Raw genomic sequence first — 18,660 nt, 5'->3', positions numbered from 1 at the left:
TAAGGCTTATCTAGGTGCTTGGGGCTCTGCCCAGGAAGACTTCTGTTTCCATAGCTGCTCGTGGGACCAGGGTGGATCCTTAAAGATCTCTTCTCCCAGCAGAAAGGGTGTGCTGTTGGCATGTACCAATGCCCAGTCAAACAAGAGGGCTTGTGTAGCCAGTCCTCCAATCTTGGGGATTACACAAACTCCTTCAATATTGAGTAACAGAACACATGCTGATTGCCGTATAATTAAATGGAAAGAGGGGAGTTTTGAGAAAGTTTCACTTTTTACATACAAAAATGTTTAGAGGGAATCACTAAAAGTTTGAAATCTGTCAAATGCTTGCAAAAGGGGACCCTGCTGGTAGAAACATCTAATTCCCAACAAGTGAAAAACAGAAAGCAAGCTCAATGCTTCGGGGAGTACGCAATAGAAAGTGAACTGCACACCACCTGGAACTGCTGCAAAGGTTCACTGACTTCCAGGGATCTGGTTGACATTCCCTAAGAGGAACTGAAAGCCAGTGGTTCCAGGAAAGCATTGTTGATGTACAGGGCATAATGAAATGCATGGATGACAATCTCATGAAATTTGACTCGGTATAAATGATTTTCAGCAGGATGACTCCTCCAGAACACATTCAGCCTGGTTTCCTCTGCCTCAGTGTGCAACCCTTCCCACCCCCACCCCCACCCCCACCCCCACCCCCTAACCAAGCGTGCTGCTTTACATGCGAGTGTTTTGGATGTAAGGGAGAACCCATTTGTGGCAAATGTGGTAAGGCTGCCCATGATGGTGTTGGTTGTTAATCTCCTTGAAAGTGTGTCAACTGCCACAGGGCTCACCCTGTCTGGTGTAGGGACTGCAGTGTATTCCGGGCAAGTTTGACTTAAGATCCAGCAATTCTGAGTCTTACAACTACCCCTTCTTCATGTGGGACCTACAATTGGCACTGTCTGAGAATTGTGGTACTCCACTTAGTCACGACCAAATCCAGTAGTGCTTGCTTAGACATTTGCCAGCATTGTCAAAGGAAATCCTCCTTGAATGTTTCAATTTTATATTGTAGACAGATAACTTCCACAACTTGTATTGAGAGGCAATTTTGATGTCACCCCTTGAACCAAGAAAGGACTGCACATGTCCCAGTAGTTCTCAGTGTCGCCTTAATGAAAGGTGTAGGAAAGACCCTGGAGTTAAGGGTTAACCATCATCTGGTCTGGTTGTTGAAGACCAGGCAATTCCTTAGCTGCTCCTAGTGTGGATTCCAGAGATTTTAGTCCACTGTCGACAACACGACCCTGCTAGAGGCAGCTACTCAGCAGGTTATCCTCCATACTGGCATATACTTTGGTATCATTAAGGTGTACGATACTGCTTGGAGACACAGTATTCTCACACAACTGCATCAATGGGGCTTTCGTGGCCCAACTCCCCATCTTCGTATGGTCTTTCCTAATCGGCAATCTAAGTTACAAGTTGGCACTGTGCTTGTGCTCCCACCTTGTGTGCTTGTGCTCGCATTTTCATCATTCTTGTCATATTTTTGTTTTTATTTTCATAGACCTGGAAGCCAGAACCCAGAAGGCACTGGATATTATAAAATGCCTTAGCCACAGGTCTTGGGAGCAGACAGGATGCGTCTGCTCCAGTTTTATAGGACTTTTGTGCCTTCATGGCTCGACTGTGGATGTGGGGTATGGGTCAGTGAAGCTTTCTTACTTGAAGTTTGACACTATCCACTGTGAGGGTTTAGACTGGCTTTGGGTGCTTACAGGACCATTCCTGTAACTAGTCGCTGTGCTGAGGCTGGGGAATCGCCAGTCATCATTTAGTGGCAGCTCCTTATGGTGCGTCAGACTTAAAATATCTTCACAGTTCTGGATTCACCTATATATCTTACTGTTGCTCATCCACTTCTGGCAAACCTTGTCTTGTCTCTCATTGTCCGCAAGCAACAAGGCCATTTGGGATCTGCATCCAGCATGTGCTGGGGTCTGTGGAGCACGTCCAACCCCAAATCTAGGGTTTTAACCTCGTGTCATGATGTTCACTACAGAGGCCCATGGTAATTTTGAATTTAGTGCAGTACAGGAGAGATTACACACCTGCATGTGTTTCTAATACTTTATTTATGCAATTTTTTTAACTGAGCACCATAACTGTACAGCGGTCTTTGTGGATGGGTCGAAACAGGCAGACTGCGTTGGTTGCTCTATTTGTTTCCCTGAGTGTGCCCTTAAGGTCAGACTACCTCAAGACTTTACTGTAATCGACGCCGAACATTAAGTGATCTTGTGGTCACTGGAGCAGGTGAGATGTGCTTAAAGTGCTAAATTCGTTGTCTGTTCAGTTTCTCTCTGTGTCCTTCACTACAACAGCTGGTGAAGGAGGCATATTTATGTTGGATACCAGGGCATACAGTTATTGTGTGGAATGAAATGGCAGGTGCAGCAGCCAAGGATACGTGTTACGATCCTCAGTTAGTCCAGTGTGAATGCTACCTCCTCACTTTTGATGTACAGAGTTTTGTGTTGAAGGGAAGATGAGCAGCTGGAAAAGACTGATAATAAGGTACATCTAGTAAAGCCCACTAGGTGGCCATGGCACACCTCCTTCCAGCCACAAAGATGGGTTAGGTCCTTCCTACTTGTCTTTGCATAGGCAACAATCCTGTGGTGCATGGCTTCTTGCTCTGGCACGACGACTTGTCAGTGCATCGTGCTTGTGGTGTACAGAAGTTCACTGTGCGCCACATTTTATCAGACTATTTTATTTTCAGACAAGAGAGCAGTGTCAGATTCGCCCTCTATTTTAAATGTCATTGAAACAAATGTGGTTAGTTTTAAGGTTTTGTAATTTGTGCAACTTGTTTCCACAAAATTTGGAGAGATTTTCTTAATGGGATAACAGGGATGACTGGATCTTTGTAAGTGGTCAGCCAGTAACATTTCCCTGTGCCTTTCTATTATCTCTTTATGTGGTTTTACTTCTGTTTTCATCCATGTTTAGCACCTTTCACCTTTCGCCATCGTATTAAGGCCTGTGAGATAGAGCGAATGTGTAGGTCCTTGTGAGTGAGGTGGGATTGAGTGAATGATTGTCATTTTATAGGCTTCCTTCTCACTGTGTGAGAACAATTGTGGTTACTTTATCCTCATTTGTTTCTTTTAATACATGTAAAAGCACTGATAACCTTGATGCTGCGTGCCCGTAAGTTCCACGTGCATGTTGTGTGCACACTAGATTTCCTCTGTAGTCTACCCTACACCAAATTGTTCATCTCTACATAACTGCTGCTATGTCCATAAAGACCTTCTCAAGGTAGTTTGGCCTTGGTTTCACTCTGCAATTTTACCCATGCTCCTTCACCTAAGTTACAGAGTTAACTATTCCTTTGTGTCTTAGGATATGTATTATCAGCATCCCTTGTGCTTTGTAACTTTCTTTCAGTAATCCCTCACTAAGCAGTCAATCTACTCATCTAGTAGTCAGCAGTCTGTAAAATCACATTTCAGTAGTTCCTATTATCTTCCTATATTAACTATCATCCACATTAAACCCCCTAACAAATTGTTTTCTCAAATTGTGTTCCAAAACATAGTTTTTCTTTTATTACTGGAAAAAATCCTGTAAGAAATGACTTTACATATAGACACATAAAGATAGCTTTTAAAGCTCAAAATAATTAGTTAAAAATTTTTCAAGCTCACCATTAATAAAATCGTGAGTATACTCATGCACTAGACTGTGACTGAAACATCCTGAAACTTTGTCATTTCTTAGTTTCTGTGTATCTATGAAGTCAGACCCTGTATTTCACAGTGGTTTCCTGTGAACAGAAACCATGGAGCACAGTCGAAGTATTTCTTGGACTGCAACGAGCGTGAGCGAGTGTACCGAACAAAGTATGAAAGTGTACATTTTGTTAAATATGGAAAGCTGCAAACAGTAAAGAAAATATCTAGTGGCAACCACCTCAAATAAAAGCAAGACAGTCAGGCTAAAAGTGTAGGATCAGGTGCTTTTTAGTGGCCAAATAATTGAATATCAGTGCTGAAATACGTATAAGTGAGGTATAATTTTTTAAAAGAGCTATTGTTTAACATTTTTTCCACAAATATTGGTATTGCTTCTACATTTTATATCCTCTCCACTTCAGTTATTTTGCTGCCTGAATAGAAAAACTCGTAGAAAAACTCATCTGCTGTCCTGTCCCATTTTCTATTAAACTACCCTCAGACCCATCTGATCTAATTTGGTTACAGTCCGCTAGCTTCATTTTGCTTTTGACATTCTTCTTATAACCTCTGTCCAAGATGGCCCTTCAGTTCTACTGAATCAGTCCTTTGCTGTCTGACAGCATTACAATTTTTGGCAAACCTCCGGTTTTCTTATTGCTAAACGCTAACCCCTTTTTCAATTTTCTCCTTATTTTCAATCACTGCTTGCTGTGTGTACACATTAAATAATGTGGTTATAAGCTAAAGCCCTGTTGTACTTTCAGATGCTACCACCTTCACATGTTCGTATTCTAATAATTAAAATCTGGTTTCTGTAAAATTTGTTGGGAACGTTTCCCTTCCTGTATGTATTCCCTGATAACTTCAAGGCTTCAGACGGTGTTCATACACAATGTCAAATGTAAACTCTAAATCTATAAATGCTATATATTGAATTTGTCTTCCTTAACTCTTCTAAAAGTGTGTGCTTAGTATTATTAAATTATAGATGAAAGGAATAACTTGTGTATACTGGGTTTGACCTGCTAAAGTCCAAAACTAAGTGCAGTGAAACTAGACAACTGTTTGATGAAAACAAGTCTGATTATTAACAACTTAGTAGTAGTGTGATCTACGTCTCTGCACATTAATCGGCTTTCTTAACTTCATCCCTGGGTCTGTTCTAGACACTTCTACTGCTATATCAGTTTTCTGATGGACCAATTAACATAGGTTTATAAAATCTCTCTCTCTCTCTCTCTCTCTCTCTCTCTCTCTCTCTCTCTCTGCTGTTTGTGCAAGTTTCTGTGAAGACTGCTTAACAATATCATCTTACCTGTCAACATGATGTACCAGTAAACTTAGCTTGTATCCAATCATTTGCTGAACTGTGTGCCAGACTTGACTTAAAACCCAGTCTGTGCCTCTTACAGGCAGTGCTCTGATTATTCTCTGTAATTCCTTCATTGATGCAAGTGAATTTTATCTATAATTTGTTATTGTAAAATACTGACTAAAGCTGCAAGTTGTTCTTGGTTGGTTCAAAGTTACTAATGAAAGTGACTCAAATCTAGATCTTTAGTCTGGTTCAGTTTTAATGTTGTTGTTGTTGTTTTTTTTTTTAAGTATAATATTGACATTTAATTTGTCATACATCTAACCTTACTTTCTGCATGCTTAATGTACCAATTGTTTGTAATATTGACTATGTGAATTCATCACTGGAATCTTGCAAACTCAAAAGTTAGTTTCATATGAAATTTCTTTTAAAAAAAACAGCTCCACAGCTGACAGTGCATCCAGTTAAATTGCATGATCCTCATACTTTCTGAATAATACTGATGACTGGCAGCAGATGTGAATTGCTAAAATGGGAAAATAACCAAACATTACTTCTTCTGTTCTTAATGTTTTATTTAAGGACATTTTCCTTGGTTGAATTTTAAATACTCTCTGAATGTAATCTGATCCAAACACACATTTGTTTGGACACTTAACTGAAATAATTTTGTGGTAAGTTGGTCGAATATGAACTGCACGTAGTTTTGATCACCTTTTCGCATTCCATGTCTCTGAGTTCCATCAGACTTCAGTGATAGTATGTGGCTCTGATTTGGAAAAGTGTCCTGTCATTACAGACTTCCCACAATCTTTCACATACACACATTTTTCTTAACTAGTTCAAATGGCCTCTGTGTGTATGTTTGTGTGAACTTTTATTATAATTTTTTACATTACACATTGAAAGTAACTCTATTAAATTAGAGCAAAAGTCAGTGCCTGATAATGTTTCTTCAGGCAATGTGATACTTGAATAACAATTATCATGTTTGTTGACATTGTCAATGTCGGAGGCGAGTGATCAAATTATTCCACCTACACGTTTTGTGTGAATGTTATCATTCAAAATTTTACAGCGATGTGTCAAGTCATTGTGGCAAGTAAAAAAAAAAACCTAAAGATGGCTCGTGTAGCTAAAACTAATAATCACAATAAAAATTTTTTTTGCTGTCTTGGCTTCCAGGATTTGTAATCCTTAATTTGTAAGAATAATCACAGCTGGTTGTAAATGATCTTCCTTACAGATTGTATAATTTAAGTTTGTGGTTTGGCATGTGCCAGTTTCCACTCTTGAGTCGATATGTGGAAGAGGATGTTAAACAGGCAGTGAACATCTTGTACTTTGAAATTGTGCATTTTTTATGTGAGCCATAACTTAATTTACTACATACCTTGATTTTCTGCATCTTCTGATTTATTTTCTGTAATTTATAAGTTCATGTTTTCTTTAGCTACTGTCAAGGAACTGGTATGATAGTATCATCTCTGCTGTTACTGATGGAGGAAGAAGATGCATTTTGGATGATGTGTGCTATTGTTGAAGATTTGCTTCCAGCCTCGTACTACTCTTCCACACTCATAGGTATGTGCTTTCCACAATCCACACTTACAATTTTTGTGTGTATAAACTTGAATCTCCACTATTCTTGTATGTTAGGCAAAATTCATCTTTGCTCCAAATAGAAAAAGGGAAACATTCCTACCAAAGACCTGATTTTGGAAATTTGTATTTATGTAATTGATCTCCTGCATGCCACCCTCCACCTCAAAAAACTATCTAATCTCTTGGTTTCCCACCTCCGGAAAGGCAACTCACTCACCCTCCACAACCTTTCCAGCAAACCTCAACCTCCTCTAATTGCACACAGACCCAGTCTCTCCCATCTGCTCAATCTCCCACTTCCAGCTCCACTCCCCCCAAAACCTCAAAATTCTAATCAACACATTCTGGAACCACAACACCCTAATTCAGTAGTTAACCTTTCCTCCAAACCTCTCTCCCAATCCGAAACCCCTGTCCTATCCAAAGGCATCACCTTCAGCCCTCCCCCCAGGGGGTCCACAACTCTTTTGTGGATACGTGCGTAGCGAGCATGGGATCCCGAGCTAATGTGGCCTTCCTTCCTTTCCGGGCTGCATACCTTCCTTTTCCGCATCCTTCCCTATCCCCCCATCTTGCCCCCCCCCCCTCCCCTCACCTCTGGCTCTTTCCTTCCCTTTCTCCCCCTCTGGGAGTATGGTTTGTGCCTACGTCCGGAGACGGACGCTCGTAAATGTCACACATTCTTCGCCTTCTCTGCTTGTATGTCTTCATCCTTCCTTTGTCCTTCTCTTTTCCTTACCTCTTCTCTTTACCCTTTTCTCTGCTGCGGTGTTTGAGACCCCTCTTCTTTCCTTTCCCTTTCTGTGTTTTTCCCCTTTCTCTTTCTTTCTCCCTGTGCGTGTCTGAAGGCCGACCCACGCATTTTCGTGCGTAGCCGGTGACGGGGTAACGCGTAATTCCCCGCCCCGGGTAGACAGGTAGGACACGTACGTACCCCCTGGTAACGGCCAGCCCCAGGGAGGGGTGATTACCCGAGCTGATACCTTCCGAAAGTGCCGATTGGTCCCTGCGTCCGTTTGTCGGGAGGTGTGACCTGAGGTGTGAACAATCACCTAAGGCGGGAGTGCCCTCAGAGAGGGCCCCCACAAGGGAGGAGCGCGCCATCGGAGACGCCGGTAATCATGGGGGATTCTCCCGCAGTGGTTTCCTCACCTTCCACTATGTCCGCTCACAAGCGTAAGTTCATTGAGTCTCAGCCACAGACAGTTCTTCCATCGTTGCCACAGTTCCTTGTTGTTTCTCGGTCTGATGAAGGTCACGACTTCTCCACAGTCAACCCTTTCATTATCCAGAAAGGTGTCGACGCAATTGCAGGTCCTGTAAAGTCTTGTACCAGATTACGGAATGGCACCTTGTTGTTAGAAATGGTCAGTGCCCTCCAGGCACAAAAATTGCTGCGTACTTCAGTTCTCCACACCTCGCTGTCCGGGTGGAACCGCACCGTACTTTAAATTCCTCGTGTGAAGTCGTTTATACACGCTCCCTCGATGGATTGTCTGACGACGAAATTCAGCACTACCTGTCTGACCAGGGCGTAACGGCTGTTCATAGAGTTATGAAAAGGGTTGACACGAACATCATTCCAACCAGCAGTGTCTTCTTGACATTTGACAAAGTTCAACTCCCATCAAAAATCAAAGCAGGCTATGAGATAATTTCCATTCGCCCTTACGTCCCAAACCCTACGCGTTGCTATCGGTGTCAGCGGTTCAATCACACCAGCCAGTCCTGTTCCAATCCGGCCAAGTGTGTTACGTGTGGCAAGGACGCCCATGAGGGTGCTTGTCCACCTCCATCCCCTCGCTGCATCAACTGTATGGGTGACCACGCTGCTTCCTCTTGAGATTGCCCTGTTTTTAAAGACGAAAAGCTCATCCAGGAAATCAGAGTGAAGGAAAAGGTGTCGACCTTTGCTGCTCGAAAATTATTCGCCAGTCGACAGCCCACCGTGCCTCAGACAGGAAAATACAGCACTGTCCTTGCTTCTCCTCGGCCAACAAAGGAGGTGACCACGCAGACTTGCGACCTCACCTTTAGTGCCACGGTCGTCAGATCGGCCAGCGCAAAGATCGCCCGTTCAACCTCGCCACTTTCACCTGCCCACTCTCTGGCTCATCCTTCGTCGCGTTCTGCTAAATCTCGAGCCCAAAAGTCAGACACCAAGACTTCGAAAAAAGAGCATACTCGTGAAGATATTTTACGTACCCCAACTTCACAACCATCGGTTCCTCCTTCATCTAAACATCATACTTCCAAGAAGGCTACGAAGAAACCCAGTTCATCTCCTTCTCCGCCAAGGCGTGTCCCATCTACAGCACCACCTGGCGGAAACCGCCCTCGGCCGTCTTCTGTGTCGCCGAGGCGCACTGCTGGCAGCCGATCAACCGGCCGATCGCTGGTGGCAGGAGCTGCTCCTGAACAACCTATGGATCAGGATCTTCTGCCTTCAGCTGAATGCCATTCCATGCTGTCGGTCGCAAGCTCTGAGCAGTCGTTGAATTGACAGCAACCTTGGTCACATTCCTCCATTTTCTGTTCACCCTATGGCCATTATCCACTGGAATATCCGCGGCATTCGAGCCAATCGGGATGAATTGTCGATCCTCTTACGATCCTACTCGCCGGTCATCTTCTGTCTTCAGGAAACAAAGCTGCGTCCCCACGCCCGCTTTGTTCTCCCCCATTTTCAGTCTGTCCGATTTGATCTCTCTTCTGTTGAAGGCACTCCAGCCCATGGAGGACTCGTGATTCTTCTCCATGATACTCTCCATTATCACCTAATCCACTTAAACACTTCCTTCCAAGCTGTCGCCGTCCGTCTTTCCCTTTCTGGATACACGTTCTCTCTTTGTACTATATACATTCCATTGTCCACACCAATGGCACGAGCTGATCTCCTTCATCTTCTTGGTCAGCTTCCACCCCTCTATTTGCTGGTTGGGGGACTTCAATGCCCACCACCCGCTTTGGGGATCTCCACATCCTTGTCCACGTGGCTCACTATTGCTAGACGTCTTCCACCAAGCGGATCTAGTTTGCCTCAACACTGGGGTCCCTACATTTTTGTCTGCCTCCACGACAAATTTCTCTCATTTGGACCTTGCGGTTGGTACTGTTCCGCTAGCTCGGCGCTTCGAATGGTTCGCCCTCGATGATACACACTCGAGTGACCACTTTCCATGTGTCCTTCGACTGCAGCCTCAACTGCCATATATGCGCCCGTGACGCTGGAAGTTTGCCCAAGCCAGCTGGACACTTTTTTCGTCTCTAGCGACATTCGATGACCGTCACTTTCCCAGCGTCGACGATGAGGTCACAGATATTACCGACGTTATTCTTACAGCTGCGGAACGTTCAATACCACGCACCTCCGAATTGCCCCGTCGCCCCCCAGTTCCTTGGTGGAACGAGGCATGCCTTGACGCAATACGTGAGCGGTGATGTGCTCTCCGCGTTTTCCGCCACCATCCTACTTTGGCCAACTGTATCCGCTATAAGCAGTTCCGTGCGCGATGCCGTCGTGTCATCCGCAATAGCAAGAAGACAAGCTGGAAATTCTTTATTAGCTCATTTAATACCTTCACTCCCTCCTCGGAAGTTTGGAGTCGACTTTGACAGTTCTCAGGCACGCCTAGTTTCTCCCCGGTCTCTGGGCTCACTGTCGCGCATGATACGTTAGTGGACCCTGTCGCAATTTCTAACTCATTGGGTCAGCACTTTGCTGAGATTTCGAGCTCTTCACATTACCCACCAGCGTTTCTCCCGAAGAAACGTGCAGCGGAAGTGCGACCTCTTGCTTTCTCCTCTCAAAATCGCGAAAGCTACAATACTGTTTTCTCCATGCGGGAACTCCAACATGCACTCTCTTCTTCTCGCTCCTCCGCCCCAGGACCGGATGGTATCCACGTCCAAATGTTGCTGCATTTATCAACCCATAGTCTGCGTTACCTCCTTCGCCTTTATAATCGAATTTGGACAGACAGTACTTTTCCCAGACGATGGCGGGAAGCTATCGTCGTTCCTGTTCCGAAACCTGGAAAGGACAAACATCTCCCCTCCAGCTATCGCCCCATTTCTCTCACGAGTAGTGTCTGTAAGGTATTGGAGCGTATGGTGAATCACTGTTTAGCTTGGTGGCTGGAATCCCGCAGTCTTTTAACACCTGCCCAATGCGGATTCTGAAAGCATCGTTCTGCAGTTGACCATCTTGTTGCTCTCTCCACTTATATCACGAACAATTTTCTCCAGAAACGCCAAACAGTAGCAATATTTTTTGATCTGGAGAGAGCATACGATACCTGTTGGAGGACAGGCATCCTTCGCACACTGTTCTCTTGGGGCTTTCGAGGTCGGCTGCCCCTTTTTCGTCGCGAATTTATGGCAGAGCGCATATTTAGGGTGTGGGTGAACACTACTCTCTCCCGTACTTTCTCCCAAGAAAACGGGGTACCCCAGGGCTCCGTGCTGAGTGTTGTACTGTTTGCCATTGCCATAAATCCAATTATGGATTGTCTCCTTCCCGATGTCTTGGGCTCCCTCTTTGTGGACGATTTTGCGATCTACTACAGCTCTTAATCGACCAGCCTTCTTGAACGACGTCTTCAAGGATGTCTCGATCGCCTCCACTCTTGGAGCATCGAAACCAGCTTCCGTTTTTCTCACAGTAAGACCGTTTGTGTTAATTTTTGGCGACGTAAGGAGTTTCTTCTGCCCTCCTTACGTCTAGGTCCTGTCAACCTAGCGTTTTCAGACGTCGCTAAATTCTTGGGTCTTATGTTTGACAGAAAACTGTGCTGGTCCTCCCACGTTTCCTATCTTTCGGCTCGCTGTCTGCGATCCCTCAACACCCTCCGTGTCCTGAATGGTACCTCCTGGGGAGCGGACCGAGTGGTCCTTCTCCGCCTCTATCGCGCCTTAGTGTGCTCGAAATTGGACTATGGAAGCATAGTCTACTCCTCTACTCGGCTGTCTATTCTTCGGCGTCTCGACTCTATCCACCACCGTGAATTATGTTTAGTGTCTGGAGCTTTTTACACCAGCCCTGTGGAAAGCCTTTATGCTGAGACTGCTGAACCTCCACTGTCCAATCGGTGAGCAGTCCTTCTGAGTCGTTATGCTAGCCATCTGTCTTCCATGCCTGCTAATCCAGCCCATGACATTTTTTTCGACGCCTCCTTTGATGTAGGGTATGCAGGCCGCCCCTCCTCCCTACTACCACTGGGAGTCCGCTTCCGTCAACTGCTCCATTCTCTTTCCTTCCGCTTTCCTAAAACCTTCTTGACAACTTGGGGTAGAGCACCGCTTTGTCTCCATCCCCGGATCTGCCTGCTCCGTGACCTTTGTCGATTTCCCAAGGATGGTACCCCTTCACTTGTTTATCGTCAGGCATTTGCTGCTCTATGTGCACAAATGACGGACACCACATTTATTTACACCGACGGCTCGAAAACATCGTTAGGTGTAGGGAGTGCCTATATTGTTGGCGAAACCCCAAATCACTTTCGGCTTCCCGACCAGTGTTCGGTTTATACTGCGGAGCTTTACGCTGTTCTCCAGGCTGTCCACTACATCCGCCGCCATCAGCGGATACAGTACATTATCTGCTCAGATTCTCTCAGCTCTCTCCTCAGTCTCCAAGCTCTTTACCCTGTGCACCCTCTGGTCCACCGGATTCAGGACTGTCTGCGCTTGCTCCACCTGGGGGGCGTCTCGGTGGCGTTCCTCTGGCTCCCGGGACATGCTGGTATCTGTGGGAATGAGGCGGCCGATATAGCGGCCAAGGCTGCAGTCTCTCTTCCTCGGCCAGCTATTCAGTCTCTTCCGTTTACCGATCTACGGAGCGGTTTATGTCGCCAAGTTGCTCATTTATGGCATGCGCATTGGTCAACACTTCCCCATAATAAATTGCGGGAAGTGAAAGCCCTTCCTTGCGCTTGGACCTCTTCCTCCCGAATGCGTCGTCGGGAGGAGGTAATTTTAGCTAGACTCCGGATAGGGCACTGTCTTTTTAGCCATCGACATCTTTTAAGCGGTGATCCTCCCCCACTCTGTCCCCACTGCTCTCAGCTGTGGACGGTCAGACACCTTTTAATTGAGTGCCCCTATTTTAATCTGTTACGCTCCCGTCTACAGCTATCGCCTGATCTATCGTTGATTTTAGCAGATGACACGCGCTCAGCTGACCGCGTTCTACAGTTTATTAGTGACAGTGAAATGACGTCAGTCATTTGATATGTGTGTGTGTGTGGTTTTTTTTTTTTTTTTTTTTTTTTTTTTTTTTTTTTTTTTTTTTTTTTTTTTTGGGGGGGGGGGTGGGGGGGGGACAACCAACCCCTTTCTATAGTGGATTTTTAAGCATTCCTTCTGCCTTTAGTTTCTCAAATTTTATGACTTTGTTCCCCTTGCTGCTGATTTTAAATTTCGTTTTTTTCCTGTTTCCTACGTCACGGGCTGGGCGCTAATGACCATAGAAGTTTTGCGCCCTAAAACCACAAAAAAAAAAAAAAAAAAAAAAAAAAAAACACAGTGGGACCCACCTCCTCTTTCTCAAAATTACCCTCTCCAAACCTTCCAGGAATTTCGCACTTCCAGCCTTGCCTCTCAATCCTCCTTGAAAAACCTTAATCCTACTCCCAACATCACCACTGCTGAAGCCCAGGCTATCCGTGATCTGAAGGCTGACCGATCCATCGTCATTCTTCCGGCGGACAAGGGTTCCACTACCGTGGTACTTGATCCCGACTCAAAACTCCTTCACTTTCGAAGGCCAGACAAACCAACAATTAAAGGGAACAGCCATGGGTACCAGGATGGCCCCCCTCATACTCCAACCTATTTATGGGTCGCTTAGAGGAAGCCGCCTTGGTTACCCAGGCCTGCCAACCAAAAGTTTGGTACAGATTTATTGATGACATCTTCAGGATCTGGACTCACAGTGAAGAACAACTCCAGAATTTCCTCTCCAACCTCAACTCCTTTGGTTCCATCAGATCCACCTGGTCCTACTCCAAACCCCATGCCACTTTCCTTGACATTGACCTCCATCTGTTCAATGGCCAGCTTCACACATCCGTCCACATCAAATCCACCAACAAGCAACAGTACCTCCATTATGACAGCTGCCACCCACTCCATATCAAACGGTCCCTTCCCTACAGCCTAGGTCTTTGTGGCAAACGAATCTGCTCCAGTCCGGAATCCCTGAACCATTACACCAACAACCTGAAAACAGCTTTTACATCCCGCAACTACCCTCCCGACCTGGTACAGAAGCAAATAACCAGAGCCACTTCCTCATCTCCTCAAACCCAGGACCTCGCACAGAAGAACCCCAAAAGTGCCCCACTTGTGACAGGATACTTTCCGGGACTGGATCAGACTCTGAATGTGGCTCTCCAGCAGGGATACGACTTCCTCAAATCCTGCCCTGAAATGAGATCCATCCTTCATGAAATCCTCTCCACTCCACCAAGAGTGTCTTTCCACCGTCCACCTAACCTTCGTAACCTCTTGGTTCATCCCCATGAAATCCCCAAACCACCTTCCCTACCCTCTGGCTCCTACCCTTGTAACCGCCCCCGGTGTAATACATGTCCCATGCACCCTCCTACCACCACCTACTCCAGTTCTGTAACCCGGAAGGTGTACACCAGGCTGTTCCTGCTCGTCGGCTCCGTGGTGAACCGCGGAGCGCTCCCTGCTCCAGGGAGCCGTGTCGCTCGCTGTGACCAGTCAAGTGGGCTGGCACGTGGCACTGCTGGCTGAGGCAGGCGGCAAGGCAAGCGTTTTGATGTGCCAGCTGCGTCTTACAAGATCGACAACCTCACGCTCTTAGCTGCTACGACGTGGTGACATGCTACACCGGGAAATACAATGTTCAGGAAATAACTAAGAAACAACTGTTTTACAAGAAATTGCATACTAAATTTATTGGGCCTCTATAGCTTGACATTTTCTTTTCATTACAAGATCGGAAATATCAGGCGTCAAAGTGTGTGCAGCGTTAATGCGGAGGATGGCCTTCATTGTTGCATCCTGAAGAAACGATCGTTCCTTACTTTTTACTGTTTTCATTGCTGAGAAAAGCGGCTCACAATAATACGTATATCCAAACATGCACATGGTCTGAGCGGCATTGTTGTGAAGCTTGGGAAATGTTTTTTGCTGTAATCCAACGTGTCGTAGTACCTCTCTTTCAACAAAGTTGAATTTTGCAAATCAATAATCTCGAATTGAAGTGACGATGACAAGTCATCGGGGGAAACTGAAAAACGAGTGCTGAAAACCGTAAGTTCCATTTCCAAACTAGTGAGGTCTCGGAATCGGTTTCAAACGACGTGATGAGCTGCCTTAACTTTGCTTGGTAATCGCCGAAAGTAGTACCTTCAGGTAGTTTTAAAGAAGCAAGACGATTGAAGAACGTTAAATGTCCATTACTCATCTGCCTCTCAAATAAACGTAGCTTTTTCATGAACGCTTTGATCTGGTCGTGCTTGTCAATGATTAGCTGCCCTTGCCCTGCAGTGACAGATTTAAATTATTCAGATGCGTAGTTATGTCATCTAGGAACGCCAGGACTGATATCCATTTTATATCTTTCAGACAACTCATTTCTTCCCCTTTGATTTCGAGAAAAAGGGATATTTCCTCACAAATGGCAAAGAAAACATCAAGAACTTTTCCCCGACTCAGCCAACGAACCGTACGGTGGTAAGGTATCCCCATACTCCGCTTCCATATCTTTCAGGAATCCTTTGAACTGGCTATGATTCATACCGTGACGCCGCACAAAATTCACACACTTCACGACATCTTTCATTACGCCACCTAGCTCTATTGTTTCAGCACACAGTACCTCTTGGTGAATAAAACAATGAAGAGTCAAAATGTCTTTCCCGAAGTCGTCCCTGAGTTTATTTTTCAAACGAGAAGCAAAACCTTGGTGACGCCCAATCATTTGTGGTGCACCGTCTATCACTACAGAATGGAGCTTATCCCACCGCAAATTCATATTGTCCACTGATTCACAAACAGTTTCAAAAATGTCACGTCCTGTTGCATCGTAATCGAGTGGTACCACATCCAAGAGTTCTTCAGTTACTTGCAGCTCCATGTCGACACCACGCACAAAGACTGCAAGCTGAGCACAGTCCGATATGTCGGTGCTTTCGTCAAGCGCTAGCGAAAATGCAACAAAGCTCTCCGCATTTTTCCTGAGCTGTGTCTCTAAATCCACTGCGGCGCCCAGGATTCTACGAGACATTGTTTGCTTCGACAGGAAAACCCTTTCAATCGCCTGCACCTCCCTTGTTAACAAACATTCTGTAACTGCTACCATGCACCATTTTACGAGTGGTCCCACCAAAAACGGCTTGCCACTCGTCGCAATGATGTGAGCGACCCTGTAGCTTGCTCGAATTGCAGATTCAGTAGTGTTTTCTCTGCTCTCATTCACCTGAAAATTATAAACGCATCACAGAACACGAACTATGTTGCATGTTTCGATACCCTCCCTATTACGAAACCGTTTTCAAACTTACATCTCCTGGTATGTCGTTCTTAAGCCTGGCTACCAGTTTTCTGTGTGCAACGCCTTCTACCTGATCGTAGTGCGCTGCGTGAAGACGTGTATAATGTAGTTGTATATTGTACCTCTTCACAGAATTAAATACTTTGACATACAAGACACTGCGGACGACCATCCCTCTCAATGAATAGAAAGATATCCTCCAATATCCAAAGAGGTACAGGGCTCCTGCGGCTAGTCATGCTGTCACTGAACACGGATTATTGCGTCAGTTGCGACTGCATGCGGCCAGGGGGCAGTGAGTTCGCTTTCCCCCTCCAAGGGGGCTCCGAGCTGCCGCAGTGAGCGCTCCGGAGCGCTTCGGCTCCCTGGAGCCCGGCTGGAACAGTCTGGTGTACACGATCAAAGGCAGAGCCATGTGGGAAAGCACCCGCGTGATTTACCAACTGACCTGCCTACACTGTGAAGCTTTCTATGTGGGAATGACCAGCAACAAACTGTCCATTCGCATGAATGGACACAGCCAGACAGTGTTTGTTGGTAATGAGGATCACTCTGTGGCTAAACATGCCTTAGTGCACGCCCAGCACATCTTGGCACAGTGTTACACCATCCGGGTTATCTGGATACTTCCCACTAACACCAACCTATCAGAACTCCGGAGATGGGGAACTTGCCCTTCAGTATATACTCTCAACCTCCACTAATTTCAAGTTGCCATCGCTCATACCTCACCTGTCATTCAACAACATCTTTGCCTCTGTACTTCCACCTCGACTGACATCTCTGCCCAAACTCTTTGCCTTTACAAATGTCTGCTTGTGTCTGTATATGTGCGGATGGATATGCGTACGTGCGTGCTTGCGTGAGCGAGTGTATACCTGTCCTTTTTTTTCCCCTAAGGTAAGTCTTTCCGCTCCCAGGATTGGAATGACTCCTTACCCTCTCCCTTAAAACCCACATCCTTTCATCTTTCCCTCTCCTTCCCTCTTTCCTGATGAAGCAACTGTCGGTTGTGAAAGCTTAAATTTTGTGTGTGTGTTTTTGTTTATTTGTGTGTCTATCAACATACAAATGCTTTCGTTTGGTAAGTTACATCATCTTTGTTTTTAGATATATGATTTTCTGCAATGTTTCACCCACTGCTTTGTCCAACTCCTAGTCACAAGAATAACTGATACCATTGCATAAACAAATGTAAGGCTGTAATAAAAATATTGTTCTGTACTACAGTGCAGGGGTGTTGACACCTTGGGTTGGCATTGTTCAGTGATATGTAATATCTGGTTAAATCTGTTGGGAATGTTTTAATATCACTGAAAGGATAGACTTATCACCGTATAGTGGAGATACTGAGTCACAGAATAGGCACAACAAAAAGATTGTCAAACAAGTAAGCTTTTGGCCAAAAAAAGCCTTCATCAGATTACCCCCCCCCCCCCTCCACACACACACACACACACACACACACACACACACACACACACACACACACACACACACACACACAACCTACCTACCTGTTTCTTGCTGCCAAGGACAGTCTGGCTTTGGCTTGTTATGACTGTTAGTCTTCATTATGTATCAAGTTACATGAAAATGCTTAAAAGTAGTATGGATAGATACTCTAGTCACCTAGTAGGAGCAACAGCAGCAGGAAAATACACAAGATGTAGTGACATGCAAGTTTTTGGAGCCATTGAGCCTTTCTAGCAGGAAGGTTGAAGAGAAAGGAAGATGGATATGTAAAAGGGACTAGTGATGTTCAGGAAATAGTGTGTTATGGACTAGTTGCCCAGAACTCACCCATGAGAGACTTAGTGGATAGAATGAGAAGAAACGACTAATTGTTGGTGGCTGCACTGTAAGAGATTTGAAAACATTAAAACATAAAGAAGGAAGATAGGTAAAAAACAAAATATAGGTTACTGAAAAAATATTGTGAGGGAATGAGTGGTAAGCTAAGTGTATTGTTCGTGGTAGAAAGATGAAGGGGCAGAGAAAAGTAGACTGGTTGAAAATAAAAAGAATATAGAAAAAGAGTGGGAAAAGGAATAGTTATTGAAAAGAAATGTTGATGCTACAGAAATTAATGTAAATTCAGGCCAGGTGGGTGGTGAGAACCAAACACATTTTGTGAATCCAGTTCCTACGTATGGAGTTCTGGGAAACTAGTGTCAGGAGGGAAAATCCAGATGGCACATGTGCTGAAATAGGCACGAAGGTCACCACTGTCGTTGCAGTGTGCTTTGCAAAAAGATATGAGGGCTCTTCAAATAATCCCGGACCTTTGTTCACAGAATTTTTCTGTGCTTATCTTGTACTAATTGCAGACGGTCTCCTTCTAAATATTCTCCTCAACAATTTCATTGTTCCCAATGCAGCTTTCACTTCCGGAAGCAGTCTTGGTATGCCTCTTTCTGGATCGCGCAGAGTGCTGTCTGTGAATTTTCTTTTATCTCGTCTTTTATTGTTGCAAATCT

The 18,660-nt window shown here is 45.1% G+C and overlaps 1 protein-coding gene across 1 annotated transcript in view; it reads left to right on the top strand.

Moving 5' to 3' along the window:
• The window catches only part of LOC124795180 (small G protein signaling modulator 3 homolog), a 161,538-nt gene that overhangs the window by 14,390 nt on the left and 128,488 nt on the right, over nt 1-18,660 (top strand). The window contains exon 6 of the mRNA XM_047259080.1: nt 6,500-6,630. Within this exon, the coding sequence (XP_047115036.1) occupies nt 6,500-6,630 (131 nt within the window). The remainder of the gene's footprint in view (nt 1-6,499; nt 6,631-18,660) is intronic.

This window comes from Schistocerca piceifrons, chromosome 4 (genome assembly GCF_021461385.2).
Source record: "Schistocerca piceifrons isolate TAMUIC-IGC-003096 chromosome 4, iqSchPice1.1, whole genome shotgun sequence".
Taxonomy (NCBI): Eukaryota; Metazoa; Arthropoda; class Insecta; order Orthoptera; family Acrididae; genus Schistocerca; species Schistocerca piceifrons.
The sequence above is the reverse complement of the archived record's forward strand: the minus strand, read 5'-3'. Positions and strand labels throughout refer to the sequence as shown.